We start from the raw sequence: 27,158 nt of genomic DNA, 5'->3' as shown, positions 1-27,158 counted from the left end.
GTGCCAGATGCAAACAACATCATAAATCAAACATTTTGGGAAATGTGCTTATTTGATTTGCTTCTGAGCGCTACATGAGAGGACACATATTATCATCATTTGGGTTTTTTCACTGAATATGATGCTGTTTTATTAACGATAAATCTAAGTGGCTCAAGGTGGTGCCTGGTTTGAGACTGGAGGGAGACACAAAGCCAGCCTCAGAGGGTCACAGGTTAGTGGACTCCTAATGCTGGTCCCAAGCCCATGTGGATCCATCTGCTGTGGGAAATAAGGAAGCAACCAAGTGTACCTTTACTAACTATGAACCTGGATCAAGGCCTCAGCACACATTTGTACATGGATGATAACATTACTTTACACATTTACCATATGCTGGCACACCTTTAGCCCCAGTAATAGACTGGGAACTTCTCTAGGCTGTATACCTCCTCTTGCATTATGGAAGTAGGTACTAAAGGAGATGGATGGATGGATGATTGGATGGATCTCTCGTTATGTGTTTACACACCATTCTGCATTTAATCATTAGTATTATTAATCATTGGCTCCCTTCCATGGTGTGGTTTTTTTGTCCCTTCTCTCGTCCCTCAACTCTACACAGATGGCTGCCCTGCCTGTGCCTGGTTCTAGCGGATATCTCTTCCTGTTAGGTTTTCCTTTCCACTGTTGCCAAGTGTTTGCTTAAAGGGGTGTTTTTTGATTGTCTTTTTTTCCCCCTGTATTATTGTGGGGTCTTTACATTACAATATAAAAAAAAATGGCTTGAAGTGACTACTGTTGCGATTTGGCACTTCATGAATTGAACTGAATGGAAGTCAACTGAACTGAACCGGATGGATGGATACATGGATGCATAGATAGATGGAACACTCTTCAAGAAGTTTCCTTTTGCCATGATATTAATTTTGGGCACGGATGAGTTGTGGTGTGGTGCCGATTGACAGCATCCTTCGAATAGCTCGGAAATACTGAGAAAACAATAGAATTTGTGTAATTTCCACATATAGAGAACAACAATATAGAACAACAAAAAAGAAGAAGAAGAAGAAGAAGTAGTGTGTCTTTGATGAGAGTTGTTTGACCCCTTTATGTGGATATGGCAGGACAGGTGGCCACTCACCCATGCGGACAGAGGAGAGCAGAGGGGCCTGACTGAGGGAGCGTGGCGGCATGGTGACTAGCAGGAAGGAGAGGAAGTGTATTGACAGCAGCAGTGCTGGCAGAGCCGGCATCTTCTACTGCTCCTCATGGAGAATGGTCTGCTGGCTGCCTGTACCGCCACCTGCAGGAGCGGAGGAATACACGACATGTTACTTCACAAAAAAAAAAAATCACTGTCCTGGCTTTAAAGAGGTCTCTCTTCAAATTGTCATGATTTAGCTCATCTTCAATTTGCACTGTCAGATTCCCACGGAGTGGAAGCACCTGTAATTCGACAGCACATACAATAAAAAAATCAGCTATGAAGATGTTCACTGTCACTTCACAAGGCAGCCCAGTCCTATGCATACAGCCTGTCTAATCATAAAATACAGTACACACAGCTCTATTCACGTCTCCTGTGGAAAGGCTGCCGTTTAGAAGTGACAGGATGCATCCTTGAAGGGATCTCCAGAGGCAGTTCAAAGAAAACATCACAGCTGACACGCAAGATGTCACGCAGTCAGTCATGCACATCCTTATTGTACATACACACATATATACACAAGCGCAAACAAATGCAAACACACAGATGTGTCAATACGCTAGAAACACAGAGTTCATGACAAAGACAACTGCCTTGAACAGTGTATGTATATTCCTTACACCCCCACTACACAAGATACGCATTTACGTGTTTTTTTTGTAACCTAACCTCCATCACAACCTTCAAACAGACACACAAACACAAAGAAAGAAACGGAGCTCAGCTGAGCTCCAGTGGTGCTAAGCAGCTCTCTCCAGGAGTGACACATCCTTGCTCTGACTGACAACATGACAAGGCGGTGTGAAAGAATGGAGAGATGAAGGGAGGGATGAAGACAGAGGAGAGGGGAAGGAGTGCTGTGTGACAGCCAGGCTAGGGGGAGGGGGAGGGGGGTGTTGGTGAGGAGGTTATGGTGGTAGAGGGTGTTGACTTGGGATTGTTTCAAGCATCTCGTTCACTGGTCTGAGGTCTTGACAGACAGCAGGGACACTCAGGTTCAGGACCTTGAATTGACCCTTGCAGCTGAGAACGGGGGCTGATGGATTCATAGGGGCTGACCTGAGACCCTGACGAATGCATGCAGGGGTGAGCTGGTATTATTGGAGCATACACTGTGTCTGCATCAAAGACACAGATCACGAGGATTGTCTTTGTTGAATAAAAACGCCTCCACCCTCTGTCCTTTTTTTTAATAGCCATATTCACTTTGAGATGTCCATGTTATCTTTGTTTTTTTACCTCACTCACCTTTCCAACACTCGTTTGACTTTGATGTTTAAAGAACATCAAAAAAATCTGCAACCCTCTGCTTTGAATCTATCTTCACAGTCTTCTGAACCAGCCACACTTCCCCTTTCCTCTGCTTTTTCTTTGCTCTTTATGCAATAACCGACCTCCCATTCATCCTGCCTGACTTTACATGTCTCGCAATCGAAGGGTGGGCAAATGTGCGCGTCAACATGTTTGTAATACTAATAACATACACCATACCGTGCAGATGGCTGTGCCGCTCTCATTATGGTCGCTGTAGTTCAAAGTGAACAGAGGCAGAGCTTATGCGAGGCCATCTGTATGTGTGACACAACATAGAATAAGAGGCACAATATGGGAGCAATTTTCCATCTCATTGTTTTCCATAAATCATTCCTGTTCAACACAGTGTGTCACGGCAAAGATGGAAACTAGTAAGTAGTTCACCAACAGTTTAAAGTTCCTCCTTGTCATCATGTTTGTGTGCACGAATTCAAAGTTGAGCGCACAACGAGGTCAGCGTGGCACACTGCTGTAACGCAACTGTGCGTGGTGCTGCAAGTACTCCATTTTGCTGGCTTTTACTATTGTATTCTGTTTGCTTGCCGTACCAGTGGTTTCCTTCTCAATTTACTCTTCACCAAATTGTGTGTGTGCACGTGTGCGTGTCCCTGTGTTTATTCCAGTGCAAGTATGAGCGTGCGCTTTCCTCGTGTGCGTGATGGGGTATTGATCGAGGCCAGCCGAAGTGGCGGGCCCTCAGGTGCAGTCAATCAAAACAATGGGGAACCTATCATGGGAGCGCTGCATTTCACAGGAGCCATTTGATTGGCTATTACCAAGAAGCAGATTGCCCTGATGACGAATAAGATCCGAACTGAGGCTATGCCTTCATCAGTGATGGGGAGGAACTGGTGCTATTTCATTGTTATTGAGAGCTATTGACAGCATTGGACAGAGAAGATTATAGTTTCTGTACTCCAAGGAGAGGAATACTGGGAGTGAGGAAGAAGATGGAAATCTGCGATAGAAGTAGAATAAGAGGAGAATAAGAGAAAAAAATCAAACCGAGGGAATAGGCTTGTGACGATGAGGGAATAAAAGAGCAAAATTGAATACAGAGAGAAGAGATTGGAAAGTGTCTCTGCAGGAGGAGACGCAGAGGAGTATAGAGACAGAAAGGCAGCGGTGAAAAAGTATATTTCCTCAAGGACTGTACTCAGGTATCAATCTGAAGTACTTCCAATTTTCTCAAGTATTTTTTAATCTAAGTTACTTCATACTTGCACTATATTTAAAGGGAAATGTGTGTTTTTCCTTTCACTACATGTGTTTGACATCAAATAGTTTGTTTTTAAGGAATATAATTATCAAACAAAATGTGTAACACACTGTAAAACAAATATGACTCATTGCTGTAGAATAAGCTCCCAACATTAAAGTGGGTATTTTTAATTATCTCACCTAACCGCACCATTAAAATTCTACTCACACTGTATGTCAAAAACTAGTCTCTAATGTGGTGCATATAATAAAATATATTCTATCATACATAAAAGGTCATTTTTGCATATGGTTACTATTTCCCAAAGACAAAAGAAGTAGAAAAAAACGACAAAGAGTCATATGTCTCATGTACCACTAATGCAGCCTCTTTTTTGCTAGTTTTTTATACAGCAAAATGTTTATTTTTAGAATTACAGTTGTGTAAAAAAGACAGAAAGATAACAAGAAAAGATTTACTGGATGGTAATGCTAAACCACCAAGAAGATTCATGGATGTAATGAAGAAGGACATTCAGAGGGTTGATGTGACAGAAGAGCATGCTAGTGATAGGGTGAGATGAAGGCACCCTACTGTGGGGACCTCTAAAGGGAGTGACTGAAAGATAAAAAAGACGAAGAGGCCAGTCGTGAAAAATAAAAAATTTCATAGCTGCAGTTCTGTAGCAAACTAAGTACGCTCTTATTGAGTCTACAGGAATTAGGATAGTAAGCAGCAGCCCTTTGTCACCGATCAAAGCATTCAGGTGAGTGTTAACACAGAGCCACAATCTTAAAGAGAGTGGACATCACAGAAAATTCACTCCAAGGTCATAATGTGCAATCTTCAGAGAAACAGCAAAAAAGCCCAAAAGCTACAGCTCAGACTCTACAGGCCTCAGTGAGCATGTTAACAGTTAGAGCTGACAGTACAATAAGACCAAGACTGAACAAGTGTGGTTGTTTGGAAGGGTTACCTGAGAAAGCTTCTTCTTTCTGAAAAGGACATGGCAGCACGGCACAGATTTGCAAAGTTGGATCTGAACAAACCACAAAATTTCTGGAACAATTGGACAGCCAAGACCAAAGTGGAAGATGTTTAACCGTAATCCACAGCACCACCACCGTCGGCAGAAACAAAACACAGCACCTTAACAAAAACACTTCATACCAATTAGCAGGCACAGTTGTGTAGGGCTGATGATTTTGGCTTGTTTTGCAGCCACGGGACCTCTGTACCTTACCGTCATTGATTCAACCACGAACTCCTCTGAATGCCAAAATGTTCTAAAGTCATATGAGCGACCGTAACAGCTAAAACTCAGCCGAATTTAAATCTTGGCTCACACAAACAGATACCGTCAAATCACACAGACCTGAATTAATGTAAAAATAGTTACAATGAATTCAAGCTATTGCTGCGATAAGTGATTCTAAGAGCTACAGAAGGATGTACTTAGATTTTCAAAGACCTGCACAGAGTCCAGTGAAAACTTACATGATTGTATATTAAATGTTAAAAATGCCAAAGGTTTTCTTACATTTCTTTTCCATATTAGAATTTTGGTTTTTTACTGACAATATATGAGTGATATTACAATAGTCAATAATCAGCAGTGAAACACTGTCACATTACCAACAAGTCTGATTACTGTCTGACATTATAAACAGCTTTATGTTTAATAATCCAGAGGAGAAAAACAGTGATCAAAACTAAGGTCACCAGTTCTAGTTACTGTGGATGTAGCTTATACAGCGCTATTTTATAGGTGTGCAGCAGTAACATTTATACAAACAATTCAATACATTTAAACTTATAAACACCTAATTCAAACACATAAATTCATGTTTTAAATCCCTCTTTTTGTTTCTATTGTTTCAAGTGCATTTTATGTTAGTAATGTTAGGTGCAACATACAATTGACTGCCGGGCGATAGAAATCCAGAGAAAACAGTATAAACCTGTATTTTAGCACTCATGGTTTTCTAGGAAATTCTGATTATCATTGCAACAATACATTTTACCTATGATGGTTTTTGCCGCAATAACTGTGGCATGAAATTCTGGGTCTGAGCACCTCTTCCATCACTGCAGGTGAACGAAAGAAAATAAGCGGCTGCAACGCAGCAGAATAGGATGAGGGGAATTTGGTGAGACACACAGTCAGAAAGAAATAGAGCGCAAATGTTGAGAGACTATTGCCGTGTTTAATTTGCGAGGGCTGTGTTTCTGGCGGCCGTACCAGCTCCACTGCTACAGTAGTACATGGATGAGTCCCTGTAGTAGTCGGGTGTCAGTCTGCAGGGAGCTGAAGCAGCAAGAGGGCCGAGCAGAGCCAGACTAGTCTGAGCTGTAGAGAAAACACTGCTTCAAGCTCCCCTAGCTCGCTTTCATTCTGCACCCTGCTGTAAGTCACCCCACATGCTGGCACCGCTGACAAATACACAAAAGCTAAAATATATAAATATCCTGACTTTCTGTGTGCATGTGTGTGTTTGTGCATGTGTGTAGGACAGTGTATAAAAGAGAGAGAGAGGGGGAAAATGGAGAGTTTGAGTGGAGCACGTTCATTCCAGTTGGAGATTTAGTTGTTTGGTGCATGCATTCATCTTACTGTGTGTGTGTGTGTCTGTCTGAAAACATATGCATATTTGTGTGTGCTTCTTTTTGTTTGTGTGTAAATGCTGCAGACTTGGCGGCTCGCTTATAGTGTCTGCAGAGCCTATTATGAAAGAGAAAACCGTAAAATCAGAGATCTTAATTATCTAGAGAGAGCACGGGGGAGAAGGGGTGGGTGGGTTGTATGGCAGAGTAGGAGAGAGGGGAGGGACGGGTGGGGGGGTGTATGGAGAGAATCAGAAAACGAGGGAATGCTATCTCGCCTCGCACCCCCAGGCAGATGAAGAGAAGATGAACAGAGACTAAGGCAAAGAAAGCGGGATGAGCGATAGCAGGGGAGGAGTTGGGGGGAAAAATAGAGGAATGCAAAGAAAGAGAAAAAGAAATCAGACGGAGAAATACAGCTTGAGGGGGGGGAGAGGAGAAGGAGAAGGGTTTCAGCAGGGGGTGGGCTGGCGAATGATTTGTTTTTCCCCTTCTGCCTCTTTGTATGACACAAGAAAATCTGACAGTTATCATAATGGAAGGATGAATCATTCCTATAATTGAATTTGCAAGTGGAACGGCTTCAGTGACTGTGGATTTAAGGAGACTGTACCGCCAGCCATTATGGGACACAAGTGCTATTTTGCTCATTTTTCTCACAATTAACAGTCACTGCTGACTAGAGCCGGCCGGTTTGCAGACAGCTGGGCTAGCGTGCCTGAATGAGCGCGGTCAGGCCATTTCAGAGCATTCGTTAACCCCAGGACAGCAAAAATGAGCCGAGTGGTCGGTCTAGTTAATGTGTGTGTGTTTGTGTGCATGTGTGTGTGTGAGTAGTTTGTGTACAGTGCGGGTGGAAAAGTACTAGGGACCCTTCACTTTGGCCCTCTTGGCAGAATTATGTCTTGAGCTCTTTGTGTCGCATCTAATATCAAAGCAGAAGCACATGTTCTTGGTCGCATTGACTCAGCATTTTGGCTTTGGACCCCTTCACTTTACCTTGGATGCACCTCTCTAATCTCCCCATTTCTGACTTTCTCTTCTAGCTTAGCTTTGTCCTTCTCTCTCTTCCTCTTTTCAGAAATGCACTTTTCTTTCTAAGGATTTTAACATCATCGTTGCCATTCCTTTCAAACTTAGGCTGAAGATTTCAAGGTGAAGTTGAACATTTTGAGAAACCATGATTTATTCATGTGACGCTGCCTACCAGTGAGCCGTCTATCTGAAGTTTGATTTTTGAAAATGTTTACTTGACTGGAGAATGGTGGATAAAAGGTTATATTAGTTTGGCCACACAGAATAACAAAGAGTGAGCCTTCCACTCATATTTTAAAACTACTCCAAATGCAAAGTAAACCTTACAAAGGCAGTGGGCACAATAACATGAACAGCTATAGTAAATCATTCAAATTTGAAATAGTGCAGAAATAAAAGTGACGGTGCTAAATATTTGTTTTATGCTAAGAGTTTCTCTCATTTGAGATCAACATTGCAAACTGCAATCTGAAAAAAATGTGTTAAATCAACCCTATCATTAGAGCTTCTGCAAAAACATCAACTTCTGCTAACATCTTTAAAACCCTTTTTTTACAAGGCAACTGAAACCCCACAGTCTGAGGCGAAGGATCGACCGGGCTTACAGGTTTTAAAAAGCAAACACTTATTTCGTCATTGCATTGATGAAATCTCTGAACTCCTGCAGCTTCCTGTAAGAAAGCCATTCATGATGCTGCAATTGAAAGGGCACATGACTGTCCAAATTTGTGACAGGCAATTCTGTGCTGACAGTCTCTGAGAAAGGCAACTTCATTTTCTGCAGATCTTTAATCAATCTTGATAATCCCTTCTGAGAATAAATGCCAAACCACTGCAGGATCCAGCAAATCGAGTGTTGATTTTTCGCAATTTCCTTTGACTGTAAATGGATTTTGGGCTGTCGATCAGAAAAAACGAAAAAGTTGAAGATGTTACCCCAGCTTCTGTTAAATGTGAAGGCAACAAATAATCAAGCAGATTGGCAAAAAGAAAGCAAAACAAGCCCTCATCATCATCATCATCATCATCATCACTATTCCACTAGCAGGATTTACTGCATGGCTTTCTTGACTGCATCAGGTATTTCCACTATTGTGGCCAACGCAAGTCACTCAGATACTTCCATATATTTCGTATGTCTCCACCTTGTCCTCTTTCAGCAGTGCTGCAGACACTTTGAGCTCTCATTTTCACCTTCTCCTCTCTCTCTGCTTTCTCCCACATCCCTGTATCTCCTCTCCCTCAGCCTCGATCTGTTTTGTCTCATCTTCAGGAACACTCTATACCCCTGTCTCTTTACTGACCCCTCTCTTCTCGTTCCCCATCTTAGCTCTCAGCGGTCTCTTCAATCTCGACAGTGCACTTTCTCTGTTACAGCCTCTCCTTTCCCCCTCACCCATCTCCCCCCTCTCTCTCCCTCTCTGTTCATTGAACATGGATAAATTCTTCCCAGTGTTCTCCTTGACAAAGAGGCCCTCAGTCGGTGACACCGCCTGCTTGGGGAACCACCGTGCTCCTGTGACACTGTCACATCTGAGTATGTCACGCACAAACGTACACACAGGCACCCGAAAGCTGCACGCACATGCCCAAACTCTCAAACAAAACTCTGTGTGTGTGTGTGTGTGTGTGTGTGTGTGTGTGTGTGTGTGTGTGTGTGTGTGTTTGCTTGCTCACGCGTAAGTGCGTCATTTGATTTGTTTTTTCTTTGTCCGAGTTCCGATGCGCGTCTTCGTTTTATTTGTTTGCATGCGCCAGCAGCAAGTTTACATTTCAGCCCTCCTGCATGCATATGTACCACCTGCTGTTCAGATCAGAGCCAAGGCATGTGTGCACGCGTGAGTTTGTGTGTGTGTGACATTCAGTTCACTGCTTTCACCACAAACGATGCAAAAAGATGCGCGGCTCACTGTATCCAGCTGTCGGTGCAGTTCCCACTTGTTGCAACTGTGGCTTATGTAAGCACAGCACTTTAATCACAATTAGGGAGCTCTCCTTGAACTCACTCGCCCCCTGGCTTGTTTGGAGAGCTAAAATTTGCGTTCAGAGCAAAGCCTTGGAATGTATAAGAGTGATATTATTGCGCAGGGCACTGCGAAGAGAACAATGTCTGAGTAAGAATAGAGCGCTGTCAGTTTAAATCAGTGGAGGCTATTGGGTGGACGTCAGAGTGGATATAAAATCTTTTCGCTTTCATCATAAACTGATTTTACGTGTTTAGTTATAGGAATTTATGTAAGTGTGTCCCCATCATTGAGGTAGAAATGTCTTGAGCGTTGAATTTTTATTAACTGTTATAATTTTGTGCTATTTTTATAGTAGTTGCCTTTTCCACAACTGCTGCTCCTTACTGCACAGCCGGCCATCCACGGAGGAGGGATGTCTTTTTTGGATTGCTTCTCCTGAGGATTCTTTTCATTGTTCTTTTTGCTCATGTGCTAAAGGATTTTTTTCCCTCCATATGCGTGTGTGTGTGTGTCAGTAGTATTTTTTTCTTAGAGAGCTGTGCGAGCACCACAGTCAGCATGTAAACCCATTGAGATATTTGTATGTCATGACAGTTTAATACAAATAAAGCTGATTTAGCATAAGTTGAGCTGATGCAGTGTCGCGAAGACGTCGTATTAACACGGAGATGTTGATGCATGTAACATTATGTACAGCCAGCGAAAGTGTGTTGCATCACAAAAGCATATCAGAGTTATAAATGTTGTGTGTCTGACTGAGAGGATATTACTTTAAAATTACAACGTGCGGCGAACATGAAATAGAAATCGGAAATGGCCCGGCTACGTGCGGTGAGACAGACAAAGGTGGTGCGTTTGCCCATCGCACTGCCACAGCTCTGCGATGAACCGCTGAACCGACTCCACGCAGCTCTCCCACTTAGACACCCACGCACCGCGCTCACTCTCTCGCTAACTCATGCACAAACACACACAACACACAAGATTTACAAAAACACATCCAACACATTCACCTTCACGCACACACACACACATCCAACACAGGTTGAGGATAAAATGACTCAGATGGCATTCAGTCTCTGTCTCTCTCTCTCTCTCCGTTTCTCGCTCTCTCATTGTCAGGTTTTGCTACCGTGGCAACAGAGTCGAGGATGAGAGGAGGAGGAGGGGGGGGAGTGCGAAGGAGAGGAAAAGAGAGAAGCGAGGAAAAGTGATGGAACAAGTAAATGAGAGATCGGGGAGTCAGAGACCACTGGTCGTGTGAAGCGGGGCTTTGCTTTGCTGCTGCAGTGTGTGTGTGTGGTTGTGTGTGTGCGCATGTGTGTGAGAGAGAGAGAGTGTGAGAGAGAGAAAGAGAGTAATTACGCTCTAGTAGTGAGAGGCAGAAACAGAAAGAATGTGTTTCTAGTACGTGACCAAGAACAAGAGTGCACATTCTGTTCGACTCAGGTGTGTGTAGTATATATATGACCGGGACTTGCTGCATGTCCACTCAGATGCTTGTGTAATTTTGTCTCACACAGCTAAATCTAAAATTGGTCGTGTGAGATCAGGACAAGCCGTCGTACTCTCATCGCCGACAGAAAGCAACCAGGAGGGGAGGAGAAAGCTAAAACAGAAAAAGAAGAGGGAAAAAAGGGAAAGTCAAAGGGGAAACCAAGTGCTGCAAAAGTGCTCTTGTGATTCAAGTTTACATGTGGGGCTTCTGGTTTGTGTTTTCGTCTGTACTAATTTGCTCTGCAGAAAGCAGCATGCTCAAATTTGGTTTGTTTTTCAGCTGCCCCGGGCAAGAGACAAATTCTCTCTGACTGCACTTCGCAGACTCGGTTCAGGATCTGAAAAGGATTCACTTGCATCTATGCAAAGTAACTATGCAAATACCCACATATGTAGGGCAAGCCAGTGTTCCCATTCAGGACAGGAATGATCGTGCTCTCTTACAAGGTCCAAGTATCGATGTGGAACGCCAGGGTTAAAATCCTGTAAGAAAGCAAACTCTTACATCATGCTTTTTCAGCCACCTCTTTCATTTAAAGCATTTTACAAAGAAATCTGTGAGAATTTTATTTCTTTGCCCAGGAAAAAAGAAGCATGTGCCTGGACTTGTAATAAATGAACAAGATTTGAATCATCTCAAAGTTAGATGAAGGGCATTTTTTTAATCACTGCTGGTATTATGAAAGACTTTCAAACAGCCTGTAAGGCAATGTAAAAACATCTTCGGTTTCCATGAAATGTCTTCCTGTGACATTTAACATTTTACAGCCTTTGACTTGATCGTTTAAACGATCACAGAAGGGGGAGACTTTAAATTTAGCAAGAGCGCAAGAACGGCAATTAATCAGAAACTTCCATTTGTCCTAGTACTTCCCAACCAGCTCCACATCCTTGTAGAATCAAAGCTTTTTTTGTTTCGCCACATATTTACTTGTTTAGCTCATTATTTTAATATATTTAGAAGCAGGCACTGCGCTATGAATAAAAAATAATCAGATTTAACAAAGACAAATGCAGTAATTATCTGTCGTCTTATCTTCATGATTTTCTTTTCTGTCCGACATTGTTTTCGAGTTGCGTTGAGAGTTTGTGCCTGAGGATAAGTGAATGAAAAATACATTTTTTACTTTTGAAGCTGCTGCTAAAATAGCTGAGAACTTTGCATTAGCGCCAGATGGTGAATATAAGCCGTGAATAATGCCATGCGACTCGAGACATCGCCAATCTGTGTTGACTCAGCGACAATCTGAAGTCTGCGCCTTAAAAGATAATACTGACTGTGGCCTTAGTGTTACCAAAGTGGGAAAAATCTCGCTGTCGCCAAAACCTGAGTCTAAAAATACCACCTCTGAAATAAAGGCAAAAATGAAATGACTCAACTTTTTATCCCCAAATGTGCTTAGATAACTGAAAAAAAGCTGGTGGCTGTATTGGATTACATAATTGATCAAGTTCTTTATGAGCCATTTCATTTAAAAGAAAAAAAACTGCACCATCCATTTTAAAAAGGTCACAGAAGCGATTGGATAACACAATGAAGCCCTGAGGGACTTTTTTTCATCGTGTCTCCTGCTGGAAAACACATGGGTATGGATAGAGCTCCTGACCTTGGGTGATGTTATTCCTTCTCTCCCATGTTGTCTTTCTTTCTGCAGCCAGAACAGTGGAAATGCCAGGAAAATACTTTTTAATAATAATGTCCTTTGTCAGATTGTGGCATAGAAAATGCTACGTAGCTGGAGGAGGCAACACAAAAAATAATGACTTTTCAGTATTCAGTTTGCGCCATAAATTATCCTTTTAATCAAGTGATTTTACCCTTTTTTTTGTTATTTTATTCTACAAGCCTAACAGCCCATAAATACATTAATATGTGTACTTACTGACCATAAAAACTGCTTTCATCTGACCATATTTTATTATGCTAATCCTGAGGCTGTGTATGTACTATGACTACTTGCTCCAGATTCTAATTGTTCAATATGAATTGAAACTTGGTATTATGTGAATTGCTCGGATTGATATTGCTGAGCTGGTTAATCATCTGCAATACATAATAATCGCATTGAATTAGGCATGTAATTACGTTTTCAAATTTGTGGTCTAACCGGGGGCTAATGGTCGATATTTATAAAAATTTGATTCTCCTAATAATAATCTTTTTGCCTGAATGTATTGTGAGTGTCCTGAACATGTTGTACGATTCTAACACCCATGACTGAGTCTAAAATTGGTCATCTCCATTCAAGACGAGACATCACACTATTAGGTCTGACAGGAACTGACTGGGGAGGGGGAGAGGGGGGGAGAGGGGGGAGGCGGCGAGATTCAGCAAAATACTGAAATATGGAGTGACTGGACACTTTCAAAACATTGGTGTGCATCCGTTTTGCATAAACAGCTCTTTATTTGTGTATCCATCTGTGCTAAATGCATTACCGACTGCAGCATTCTGCACTTTGTTTTCAGATGCCCCAAGCAGGAGGCATTTTCAGTACCTCTCAGACCCAGCTGGGAAACAAAAAAGGACGCCACACTCAGAGCAAAAGTGAAGATATTTTGAGGATTCATCCACTTATGTTGTGTGCTACGGTGCGTTGGAAACAGCTTTTTAGGCATCAGGTTTCAGCAGTGTTACATAATAAATGTGCAAAGTATTTGAGGCAATGCAAGGTTTTTAGTTAAACAAATATAATATGTTCTATATATTAATTATATAATGAAATAAATATTAGCAGTAGGAAAAAGTAATTTCCACCAAGGCTAAAAATGCCTCCACAGCATGCACAAATTGAGTCTCTAGATCTGCAAGGAAACAGTACGTAGAGCTGAATTAGCTTGTGATGTTTTCTTGAGAGCATCAGGGCCATGGTTCCCAGTTTTTCTTCTTCTTAATGTAATTTGCAAAGATAGGATGCAAAATGTCTCATTCTGTTTCCTATTTTATCTTGTAATATTCTCTGAACCAGCAACTCCCACCTGACCCTGTCCACAGGGAGGTACACCAGAGCTAAGACAGACCAATCACACTTGTATTCACAACTACAACTAATTTACAGTCACCATTTAAACTAACAGGGATTTCTTTGGACTATCGGGGTAAGCCAGAGCACTCAAAAAGAACCCACATAGACATGCAAACTCCAGAAAGACTCATAGAAAGGCCCCAGCCAGCTGGTGGATACGGACCATAGACCTTCTTGCTATGAGGCAACATTGCAACCAACAGTAATAAAGAAGTAAGTGAATAATCGTTCTAAAAGTCCTGGTTGCTAATAGACAACCAGGACTTCACGTCTAAATTTTCACTAGATTGCAGATTGCATTCAACTGTTCTGTTTTCTTATCCTTAATTCAAGAGTTCAATCCTATATACTGGTGACTGCTATAGGACAAACAACTCTGGCTGCCATTTGTTTTATTGTCTTAAGTGTCATTTTAGGACACTTAAGACTAACATCAGCTGGCATAATGTTAGCTTATAACCAGGCGTTGCTGTTGTTCAGCAACAACTGAGGGGAGGGTCATGTCTAATCTGTTGTCAATAAGTAACAACATTGGAAATTAGTGTGCATAAATAGTGTTTACCCATATGGAAAAGAAATAGTAAAACCATATATGATTTACTCATGAAAGTGGCCACTTTCTCATTACTTTCATATATTTTTTTAGTAAGTATCCAAAACATACAAGTTTCATTATATAATTTTTCAAGGGATCTTATATGTGTTTTCACTCTCGTATGCTTTTCATACAAGACAGATACAAACTTATATATTTATATATATATCTTTTCCATATGGGTATGCTCATTTTCATGTGTTAGAGCCCTGATGCCAAGTCAGGAGAGGCTTGAGGTGAGGTGGAAGAGGATGACATTTTAATACGATGTCAGTAGCGTTGTCTCTTTCCTTCGTGTTTTCACCTCATTGGTAATGGCGGCCCCTTTTCTGAAAATAAAATATACAGGGAGTGCAGAATTATTAGGCAAATGAGTATTTTGTCCACATCATCCTCTTCATGCATGTTGTCTTACTCCAAGCTGTATAGGCTCGAAAGCCTACTACCAATTAAGCATATTAGGTGATGTGCATCTCTGTAATGAGAAGGGGTGTGGTCTAATGACATCAACACCCTATATCAGGTGTGCATAATTATTAGGCAACGTCCTTTCCTTTGGCAAAATGGGTCAAAAGAAGGACTTGACAGGCTCAGAAAAGTCAAAAATAGTGAGATATCTTGCAGAGGGATGCAGCAGTCTCAAAATTGCAAAGCTTCTGAAGCGTGATCATCGAACAATCAAGCGTTTCATTCAAAATAGTCAACAGAGTCGCAAGAAGTGTGTGGAAAAACCAAGGCGCCAAATAACTGCCCATGAACTGAGAAAAGTCAAGCGTGCAGCTGCCAAGATGCCACTTGCCACCAGTTTGGCCATATTTCAGAGCTGCAACATCACTGGAGTGCCCAAAAGCACAAGGTGTGCAATACTCAGAGACATGGCCAAGGTAAGAAAGGCTGAAAGACGACCACCACTGAACAAGACACACAAGCTGAAACGTCAAGACTGGGCCAAGAAATATCTCAAGACTGGTTTTTTTAAGGTTTTATGGACTGATGAAATGAGAGTGAGTCTTGATGGGCCAGATGGATGGGCCCGTGGCTGGATTGGTAAAGGGCAGAGAGCTCCAGTCCGACTCAGACGCCAGCAAGGTGGAGGTGGAGTACTGGTTTGGGCTGGTATCATCAAAGATGAGCTTGTGGGGCCTTTTCGGGTTGAGGATGAAGTCAAGCTCAACTCCCAGTCCTACTGCCAGTTTCTGGAAGACACCTTCTTCAAGCAGTGGTACAGGAAGAAGTCTGCATCCTTCAAGAAAAACATGATTTTCATGCAGGACAATGCTCCATCACACGCGTCCAAGTACTCCACAGCGTGGCTGGCAAGAAAGGGTATAAAAGAAGAAAAACTAATGACATGGCCTCCTTGTTCACCTGATCTGAACCCCATTGAGAACCTGTGGTCCATCATCAAATGTGAGATTTACAAGGAGGGAAAACAGTACACCTCTCTGAACAGTGTCTGGGAGGCTGTGGTTGCTGCTGCACGCAATGTTGATGGTGAACAGATCAAAACACTGACAGAATCCATGGATGGCAGGCTTTTGAGTGTCCTTGCAAAGAAAGGTGGCTATATTGGTCGCTGATTTGTTTTTGTTTTGTTTTTGAATGTCAGAAATGTATATTTGTGAATGTGGAGATGTTATATTGGTTTCACTGGTAAAAATAAATAATTGAAATGGGTATATATTGGTTTTTTGTTAAGTTGCCTAATAGTTATGCACAGTAATAGTCACCTTCACACACAGATATCCCCCTAAAATAGCTCAAACTAAAAACAAACTAAAAACTACTTCCAAAAACATTCAGCTTTGATATTAATGAGTTTTTGGGTTCATTGAGAACATGGTTGTTGTTCAATAATAAAATTATTCCTCAAAAATACAACTTGCCTAATAATTCTGCACTCCCTGTAGGTATGATCATTCATATCTTAGGTCTGAAGATGCAGGCATGAATTTTAATGTCCCTCCACAGCACACTAACACCTTTGAGTTCTCTTATCTCTGGACGTCTGCTGCAGCTTTGGTGTACTATGTATATGGCTGGTCTCTAGCCACACACGTAAAACACGATTAGGCGAGATGTCGATATCCATCTCAGCCACTGTATTCAAGGTGGCGCCGCAATATGGCAACGTGGCAGCTTTCACAATTTCACAATCCCCAATTATGGAGATTTTTTTATGGATTAATGGATTCATTCTAAGTTGATAGAATGCATCAATTTGTTGGTAGATGTCATTGCACGCTAGTCCATGTCTGTTTATGAATACATTATTCTTTTATTCTCTCAAATAACATCACAAAACAAACGACTGTACCTTTAAGTAATCCTGTCAACAAACAGACAAACAGCACCAATCACATAACCTCTTCACCGGAAAAAGTGAAGTCTATGATCAACAGCAGAAAAAAAAAAATTCTATTTAGAAATCAAAAACATAACACTGCTGTAAAAAGGCTTTTTTTATTTATGTGCCTCGTGGTCAGATAGAATGCCAGATGAATCTGTTATCGATGTTTTTGGCTGCTGAGAATGTGTTTTGGAGAAGCAAACTGCTAACTTCAATGCATATTTCATCTAAACATGGGTATAATGGGATTCTAATCAAGGTCAGATGGAAAGCACAAGAGGCCAGAGGTCTGACGCAGAACAACAGCTCACATGATCAAAAACATTATATCTTACAAATGATGAATAATTTCTCAATATTTGGACATGGGTTCTGTCTTTAAGTTAATATTTAATGTGCCTCACCAGCGGGACGAATTTGCTCTTCAAACCATCTCCACAGCAGAGTGGCTGCCTCTGAATCCAGCCAGAGAATACACAAAGAAAAGAAAGCGCCTCTGTGCTTATCTGCAGCAGAAATGCAGGTCACATTCAGACTGTGTGTTTGTGCAAGTGTCTCCATGACCAGAGTGTAACCTTCACAAGGTTAATTAAGTGATTCATTTTGTCATTCAGTGGTCAAACAGCGCTGCACTACATTCTGCTCAGCTTTCTCATGCTAAATTGTTGGTTATCCCTCTATGCTAATAGATCATAGCATATGCTAAAAGCAATGTCGGTTAGGATATTTATGCAAGAGCACCATATTTAATGCGGGATTAGCATTTGTTTGCTCCATTGTTCAGTAAATCAGTACCAGGCACTGGTGAGTGGATGCATAATACATTAAGTTAGCCCATGGTACATTAGCCTTAGAAGTTCCACAGCTTACTACAGAATTATGAACGTCCACATTCATTGTTTATAAGGTTTACAACTGGCAACTCAAATTAGAATCACTCATTCATGTTACTTGATCTAGGTCAGGTTAAACTTAATTATGCATGAGAAATGTGTTTACTCAATTGCTTATTTATCTGAATTACTACTCGTGGTGTACTATCACCGCTGTCACGCCTAACAGCTGTATCTTCCCACGTTTGAATACAAATTAAATGACATGAATTAAAAGCATGAGGTATGAGGATGAAAGTGATGTAATATGTGCTCTAACGCACAGTCCCACAATATAATTTAATTGACAGTATTTATGCATCGTACGTGCTCCACGCTATGCCAGCGGCAATTATGATAACACGTACATGCGGTTTGTTAGTAATGATGCATGCATTTTGCTAGTATGTAAAGAAATCATATAATTACGCTGCTTGCATGCAGGGCTCATAGCACAGTTAGAGTTATGCATGTGCAGTATTCGTGTCTGTGCAGAACACAAATGTCACAGTCTCTCTCTCTATTAGATCAGCACCATATATCAAAAGCTTTTCTACTGTCAAAGCAGCTGCTGCTGCATTAGGCTCTGCAATCATCATGGCCATGTCCAAAAACTGCCAGAGAGAAAATAAACCCACTCTCTGTTTCCATAATAATCCATAAAAGAGTGGACACAAAACACCACCGAACACTGTTATAGGCGATGGAAAAGAGATACTTTTAATTGAATTGCCCATATTAGCATTTTAACTGCATTGTACGTCTTACACTTTGTTGCTGTCCATGCTGCAGTGGTGATTATAGCGGAGCATGGCTCAGAATCTGGCAAAAACAAACTGCACTGTGCTTTTGAAAGCGGCACTTTTGATATCCTGCATGTCTGAGATAAATGTAAAACAATATAAAATGACACCAGGGAAGACGGGTTGCTGCAGTTCCTGAATTTACTCGTCTGTTTTATTGCCAGTATGTTCACGTTGGCGCGTCTGGTCAAAAACAAATTCCCCCCGAAGAAGAAGAACTAGGGTGTGATTTGAAAGTTGCCCTACATTTGGCTCACTTGCTTTCAAATGCAGCCTGTCAAGCCACACCGTGTGCTGCGGCACTGCTCAGTCCACCTGCCTGCCCGATGGCCATTCGATTGGTCAGGTGAGTTATTGCCAAGACTGCTGTTTAAACACCCCCTCTAAACTACACACACACACACACACACACACACACACACACTAAGTTGTCCATTAGTGTGACTGTCAGCCAAGCGTGCAATCAATATACTCCCCCTCTGACAGCGTGCACATATGTGATGGAAGGCAAAAAAGGAGGGGAAGAGGGGGACGGGAAGGGTAGAGAGGAGATGTTGGAAGGTGACTAGGGAGAAACGGGGCAGAAAGGGTGGGTAGTGGGAGGGGCGTTAGCAGTGGGGTGTGTGTGGGGCTCAGGGGCAGCGGTTGAGGGAACGGGAGGAAAAGAGAGATGACAAGAAAAATGTCCTGAGCCCGGAGACACACAACACAGAGCAGCAAAACATAACAAAACACAGAGATAGAGAGAGTGTGGGAGTAGGAGATGGAGGACAGAGATGAGGAGTGGCAGAGCAGAGGAGAGATGGAAAATAGAGGGAAAAAAAGACAAAATTAGTGTGTGTATGAGAGAGAGAGAGAGAAAAATGTAGAGGGTTTGTGGGTGGATAAGGAGAATGCTATATATAATGGCAGAGGTTCAGGAATAGATCAGAATGATTGTGTTTTGTGATTACCTAACACTGCAAACAGCAGCAGCCACCAGCTGACATCAAAGACCACACACACACACAAATAACCTAAATATGCACACACACAGTCAGTGACACACATACACACGGGAAAAGTAACACTGGCACACACAAGCCTCCAAACCTCATCTTCATGCTAAACTGAACTAACTCTCCACTAAAGGGCTTCTGTCGTCTGGTCTGGATTGATAACACTACGCGCTCACAAACACAAACACTCGGGCACAAACACATTCCCACCGTACTACGAGCACATCTCATATACATAAAAAGATTCATAATCGCATATAAACACACAGACATGGCTGCATTGTAAACACCCCATCCAAGTAGCCATGCTACTCTCCTGCCACACATGCAGAAATAAGAAAGAAGAAAAAAGGCTTGGAGGAATACTTGTGGGATATTTTCACAAAGTGTGCTAGTTTTGTTTAGTTGACAGCAATCAGCTGCAATATTAAACCCACTGACAGGTGGAGATAACAGTGTCGCTCTTCTTGAGACAATCTACTGTTCCCTTAGGAAGCTTCGGGTCTTTGAATGTATGCAGACGTTACTCAGACTCATAGGACTACACCTTATTGCGCATGTCAGTGACTATGGCGCTCCCCAATGGCAGCAGCCTCAAAAAGTCAAAGATATCAGTCCCATTTCCAAAATTTCAAGATCATAATTCAACTGAGCATCAAAATCCACCAACAGTGGCATCCCACCTAGGGTTAAGGGCAGAGGTAGCCTACCCTCAAACCAATGTCCTTGGAGTACTCACATGTAAGAGTGTTCCAGCCACTTGCTCTCTCCACTCGCCCAGCCACTTGTTATTTGATTCGTTCGCTTCGGCCTGGTTATTTTTGATTTTACAGACCGCCACACACCAAACATCCAAACACTCTGACTGACACTCTGTGACTTACACACCTCATGAAGTCAATTATGTTTTTTTCCTTCATTTGGTAAATTAGAAAGATTTAGTTAAAGCTGTGTCTCTTCCATTATTTACCATGCCCCATGAGTCATAACATGTTTCATTAACATTCACCTGTTTTTAAAGAATTAATTTGGATAAAACACAAAAATGAAAACATTTTCCTCTGGGGATACCTTGGGTCTTTCATTTCGCAGGGACTATTTTGACTCGTACCACTACAACTTGTTGAAGACCACCTACATGTCCCCAATGGCAGCAGTCTCAAAGAGCCCAGTACGTCGGCTTCGCTTCCAAACTTTCAAGATCAGAATTCAACTGAGCATCTGCTGGATGCACCAGAACAAGCCTGAACCAAAGGACCCAAAGGACAGATGCTCTCTCCAAAGATAATTAACCTCCTAAAATCCACCAACACACTGGCAGACCATCCAGGGCTCAAGGTAGAGGTAGTCTACCCCTAACCCAGTCTCCTTGGAGCACTTAAGAGGTGGATGTTTCACCTCGCTCTATCCATTCGCCCAGCGCCTTGTTATTTTTCTGGGTAGCTTTAGCCTGATTAACACCACACACCTAACATTCAAACACCATCTACTGACACACCAATAACACTGTAAATAACACACATCATGAAGTCAGTGATGCTGTTTCCTCCCTTATGTTAAGAAATGTAAAAGTTTTCTGTTTACTCTGCCTCATGAGCCAGGCTTTAACAGGTTTGACTAACATTCATCTGTTTTTTAAATTTATTTGCATAAAAAACTGAAATTTAACGGCTTTGTACTGAAATGTAACATCTGCGAATTTAGTAATCTGTATATTCGGCACATGGCTAAAATAAAAAACAATCCTTACCCTACACGGGATGCTGGTTGCTTGGTGGATATTAAGACTTAAAGTTAGTCTGCTAATGTAGTCCAGACCTAAGAAAAAGTTGATAAGCTACAACTGCCTCATTTTTTTGTGATTTTCAAGTTGTGTGGAAAGGTATTTTTAGTGTAAGTGTGGAGGAAACAGAACAAAATGTGTTTCTCAAACATGCAGGACTCTATGATCAAATCAGTTCAAAGCAGAGTTATGATTGTGTTAAGGTGCTGTGTTTGTGTATGTTTGAGTAGGTGTTTGCCTCCTCTAAGGGGTATACAAGGAATGCAAACATGCCAGAGTGCAGTCCTCCAAGGATCCAGCAGCACGTAACTCGATGTAGATGACGCTATGCGTAGGTCGAATACTGACTGGTCGAAAAGTGGGTTGGAGCGGGAAAAGGAGCAACAGTGGAGTTCCACACGAGCAGCAGAACCACAAAAAGATACCGAACATCAAGATTAGCCCACAGACCGCTTGTTTGTGTCACTGGCCCCTGATGACATTAAACTGCTACAACACGTAGGCGAGGTCTGCGAAGCTGATCAAAGGCTGTGTGTTGGACCTCCGTACATCCAGATTTCACCCATTGATCAGGTGGAGCATTTAGTGAAGAGGAAGTGAAAATGGTACAAAAGAGAAGAGACGAGCACACGTATTCAAACTGGTAAATACGCTGTACTGAAAATCATGAATAAAGTGATATTGCAAAGTTGAAATTGGGTTTTACAATTATAAGAACAGAAGAAAGGTAAAACTCAATCATTCTAAAATGTGACTGGCATACTCCTGAAAACAAATTGAGGGAAATACTACACTCCAGAGCCAAGCAATATGCACATGAGTGAATATGTGTCTGGATCTCCATCAGCTTCAGGAAAACCTGCTCCCAGTTGGCCCACTCCTCTGCTAGCTACTGCCTTTGACTCCTGTGACTGGGGAAATTAAACAGTTCTGCATATGTATGTGTGTGTGGTCGTGTGCTTGCTTACACGCACGGGACACTAAATTATATGCGGGTGTTTGTGCGTGTGTACAGTGTGTTTTTAAAGATTCTGCACAGCAAAGCCTGATGTGTTTCCTTCCCGTCTGAGGCACTAAAAGGAAAAGCTGACAGCTCAAAGGGAATACCACAGCCAGGGCATATGATGAGCCTTTATCCTCTCTACTTACTGGAAAATTACTAACAAAAGCAAAAATCTCTTTGTGTCTCCTTACCAAGCTGTGAGGTCCAAGAATATCCTGAGTGGAGAGACAGGTATGGAGGTGCTCCAGTTTCATGCCTGTATAGAGCAGGAGGTGAGCTGCACACAGCCAAGGTGATCCCTGCCAGCCATTTTGCCCTGCATTTAGTATTCATTTTCCAGGCGATCAAACCCACTGCCAGGAGGTGGAGTGTGTGTGTGTGTGTGTGTGTGTGTGTGTGCTAACGTGCCCACACAAATCGGGAGTGTGTGAAAGTGCGCATGCATTAACAAACACATGGATGTGGGTGTGTGCAGATGTAGGCTTAACACCCTCAAAAACTCATCCATCACCAAAGTGTCCGTGCTTACGTGTGAGAATGTGTGCACGTTAATGAATCTGCAAACACGTGTGCCTCACGCAGCGGGGCTGATTAGGAACACAGGGATAGAGCCAGAACAGGCCAGGGGCCAGCAGACCCAGCTCTCTGTGCACAGCCGGCGGAGTAAACCTGGATGCCACTGCTTCCTGCTGGGAAAGGATAAGAGAGAAAAGGGGGAACACAGGAAGCAATGAAAAGGGAAAGAACAAAGGAAGCAGTAAAGAGGGGTGAAGCGGGGAGAAGGTGGATGAGCGGAAGAAGCTGGTTTGGGGAGAAAAGACAAACCAGAGCAGTAACAGGATGAGTCGGAGAGAGGAGGGGGAAAGGAGTGATAAGAGGGAGAAGAAAGAGAAAGGGGGACGAAGAGGGTTGTGTTCTGGCGGTGGAAAATAAGACGGAGAGGAAAAGAGAAGAAAATGGGATCTGCAACGATAAGGAAGGAACTGAGCAGCAGTGCCCTGGCACAATGCGGTGGAGGCAGGCAAGATGGCTGCAGGGGACAGAGCACCCGGCCAAATATGGTCATCAGGACCCTGCTCTGTCCTACTTTCTCTAATGGGCTAAACCAGTGCCTGGATGATGAAGGAAGAACCATATATGGTCAGTGTACAGCGGCATTGGCTCCCGTCTCTTTGATGTGTTGTGCTGAAATGAGTGATGCAGGACTCGGGCCTAATATACAAACAAGGCCTAGAGCATGCTAACAAAAAATGTAACTACACACACTCACAATGTCCCTAATTCCCCCTTTTTTTCCAGGGTGAGCTAGTTGACACGCTGACCCCATCTAGAAAAGAGCGATGAGGGATGCTTCTGGGCTGCGTGAGGGTGACTGAACAGGTTGCGATCACATTGTACCTGTCCATCTGTGTTTGTGTATGAATGCGTCCCCTTCCCCGACCGCATAAGCGTGCCCGTTAGCTGTACGCATCTGTGCCACCCTCACCCCCAGGCTCAACCACACTCTGTGAACTCTCATCAATCTGTGAAGAATGCCCTCAGGTTTTAATTTCAGGCTGCGGTGTAAAAGACCGGAGGTGCGGACCATGAGCACGCCATGTGGCCAGGTCAACAACCTTCAGCTGGAACATCTGTACACATGGCGGGCAATCAGGAATGTACAAATACAGACTGACCAGGGGCAAAGCTGCTAGTGGCCCTCCTTCTGTTGTTGTTTGTGTCCGTTCTAGCTCGTATCCAGCTTTAGACGTGAAGGCAGTGCTCTCAGTTAAATGCAGCACCATATCTATGTTGTAAACACTGTTTTCGCTTTTGGATTATACCAACATGTAATTGGGTTCTTTTGTTCATACTGTTATTTTTCTTGGCAATGTGGTCCATCCCAGAATGAGGGGAAAAACTGACAAGCACTGATCACAAAGGCGCTGCTATGGCCAGGATACAGCATGCCAACAGTAAAGCACTGCTACTGATTCATCTCATCTATTTCAGTTGCCCTACGCAGGTCTTGTTGCTATGTGAGTTGCTATGATTGACCAGCAGGTCTCACAACCGTACGCACAGAAAATTCCATTCCTGCCTCAATTAGGCTATTATACCAGGAGTCTAAAAGAAAAAGTCAGTGCTCTCTTTCAGTATCAGAAGAAGAAGAAAAAAATCACATTCTTGTACTTTTGGAAACAATCTTAACTCCTACACTGTACTGTAAAGCCTTTTTATGTGGCGGTGCATGCCTTCAAGACGGGGGCTGCAAGGTGAGATGGCTATAAATGTGACAAAGCTTTACACAGCTTCATACATGGACACATAATGGGAGGTGTCACTCTCGCTATCACTGATGCGAGTAAGTCTTAAATGATCCTATCACAGGAGCCTGCAGGCTTAAATAACAACAGCTGACAGACTATAGGCACAGGGGAAGCCAGGAAGGCAGCATATGGATGTACCGAATCGGGACTTTGTTATTACGATTCAGAGGAGCGAACATACATTTCATGTGGAAACTGACACGTACCCCCACAGTGTGTTTGCAAACGTACTGTAAACACTGGCTCACCAAAGAGATGCTGAATACAGTACATTTGTGACTGCCTACACATAAATGTACCCATTATCATCAAACTAAAGATGTAGCAACAGAACATTTTCAAATCCTTTCCTTCTGCCCAGAAAATATTTTCAACTAGAAAAACAGCTTTGGGAATTGTTTGAATGCCACTTGCGTTCTTTTCTATCAGCCCATCGTCTGGTGTGCATTTGAAACAGGGGCTGAGGTCCTGTTCCTGACAGCGCACTCACAGTGAGGACTGTTGGCTCGGCAGTATTGGTTAACAATCAGGCAAAATAGTGCTTAACAACTCCACTGTGGCTGCTAAGCCCAGCGTTAAAGTATAGATAGGAATTGAGGCTGGCTCTCCCAATCAATGAGAGCTGCGCAGTAAAGAAACCCCAGAGAAAACTTATTAAAGTATAGACAGGAAGCCAACATTTCTCCCATTGTACTCCAACTTCCTCCCACAGTTTAAAGACACGCGTGTTTGGTTATTCTGCGATTTGAAACTGGCCGTGTGTGGACGTGAGAGCGTGTGGTTGTTTGTTTCTCTGCGTTAACCCTCTGACAGCCTGTCCAGAGTGTACTCCCCCTCTCGCTCCATATCTGCCGGGATAGGCGGTGTGTCCGTGTAATTGTTTAAGAATTAAAATTAAAAAACATGAGGCCAAATAAAAATCACGACAGGTCAGGAGAAAACAAGGAAACAAAGCAGAAACAAGAAAAAGTGTCCCTATTAATCAAGGCTCGAGACTGCTATGAAATAAGATGTGTCAACAGCAACTAAATGTTTTCATCGGTCGGACAGGCTCGCTTATTAAACAGAATATTAAACAGGTCGGCCTAAATGTATGGATAGTTATGTTTTCTCACAGATTGCCTGCTCTGAGAGTTGGTGTGGTTGAGTCCTTCGTTCCTCTCTGCTCTGCTTCACCAACCTCTGGGCTTTGACTCACAGGTGTTTCTATAGTTTGTGATTGGCCTCTAAGATTGACTCACTTTCCTTTGGTTTCTATTTTAGCTTCATACTTCATGTACAAGTGCAGTACTGCATGCATCAGTGACATTTGTTCATGTCGGTTTAGCTGTACTTTCTGTACTTTTCCCTACTGTACATACAGTACAACCCCAGCACCTTTAACATGTCATGTGTTGTTCCGATACCATGTTCGCAAAGACTGGACGGAGCCATAGTGACATTGGTTTGTCAAGTCAGGTTTTGAAGCCTGAAGCATTTTGAAGCGTTTTAGCAGTTGTCATCTTGATGTTTTGAAACTAGACACGTTTTTGTTCTTCATTGTTTCTTTATAGGCTCCTTTTTGCTGTCTTTTCTTTTTAAATTTATGGACCTGGTTCTGACACGTGCCAGAGGTCTCTTCCTATTAAAAGGGGTTTCTTCCTCCCTACCTACTAATATTTAAGGGTGTTTACAATGTGGAGTGGGTTTAGAAGACTGATTGAATTGACCAAGAAACCAAGAGCAGTGCATGCTCACATGTTAGTGACTTGTCAATCACAAGGTCGGCATTACCTTAAGTATATCGTGGTTTAGCATTTATCTTATTTTACAAGTTTACAAAATGATGGTAAAACTGAGACCATAAACTAATCTTGGAAGCATCTACTGAGGTCGTAGATCAAAAGAGAAGTCTTGTTTGGTCTGGTTTTGCTAACGATGACAAAAATAAATAAATAAATATATATATATATATATATATATATATATATATATATATATATATATATATATATATATATAGACTCTAAAGTCTGAGGGGTGTGAAATCAGTTCTGAGCAGGGTCATAAGGTTGTTTCATTTGTAAGCGATATGACAACAACCCCCAAGTAAATATGAACACACCATTGACAGGTAATAAACCAACAACTAGTGCCTGCTGCTAGCTCCGCACCCATTGTCCATGCACATTCGCAGCTCTTTTGTACTATCCTCCTGTGGTAGAGAAGCCGGAGTGGGCAGCTTATTAGAGAGTGTTTTTCCTTTATCATTTGTTATCGTCAAACAGCTCAGAGATCACAGTGTTACCACAGCATCCTCTTCATGACAACACAACGCGGAATAACAATGCAGTGCCAGAAAGCAGGGTTGAAATTTCTGGGTGCAGATAAAGAAACATTTTTTAGGTGCTCTAGCACAACCCAAATAAAATTTTAGTCGGCAGCCCTCTTAAGTGGGTGTATGTCACCTTGAGTTGAATTTCAAGAGCCATGGTAAAGAGCGTGTCTCAGGATGGATGCAGCTGGACAGAGTGAAAATGGGATGGAAGATGGCCCGCTGTTCCTGTCAGGTGAGCTGACATACACTCACAGTTTTTGACAGTGTTTTGTTATGAGTTTGCATAACATGGACA

The 27,158-nt window shown here is 42.4% G+C and overlaps 1 protein-coding gene across 5 annotated transcripts in view; it reads right to left on the bottom strand.

The window, feature by feature from the left end:
• The window catches only part of grik5 (glutamate receptor, ionotropic, kainate 5), a 123,035-nt gene that overhangs the window by 54,929 nt on the left and 40,948 nt on the right, over positions 1 to 27,158 (bottom strand). For all 5 annotated transcript variants that reach the window (XR_013100849.1, XM_076890093.1, XM_004550893.4 and 2 more), the window contains exon 4: positions 1,124 to 1,285. Coding sequence is in view for 4 of the 5 variants with exons in the window: in XM_076890093.1 (XP_076746208.1) it covers positions 1,124 to 1,235 (112 nt within the window). In the remaining variant the exon portion in view is untranslated. The remainder of the gene's footprint in view (positions 1 to 1,123; positions 1,286 to 27,158) is intronic.

This window comes from Maylandia zebra, linkage group LG11 (assembly GCF_041146795.1).
Source record: "Maylandia zebra isolate NMK-2024a linkage group LG11, Mzebra_GT3a, whole genome shotgun sequence".
NCBI lineage: Eukaryota > Metazoa > Chordata > Actinopteri > Cichliformes > Cichlidae > Maylandia > Maylandia zebra.
Note: the sequence above shows the minus strand (reverse complement) of the source record. Positions and strands in the feature narration are given on the sequence as shown.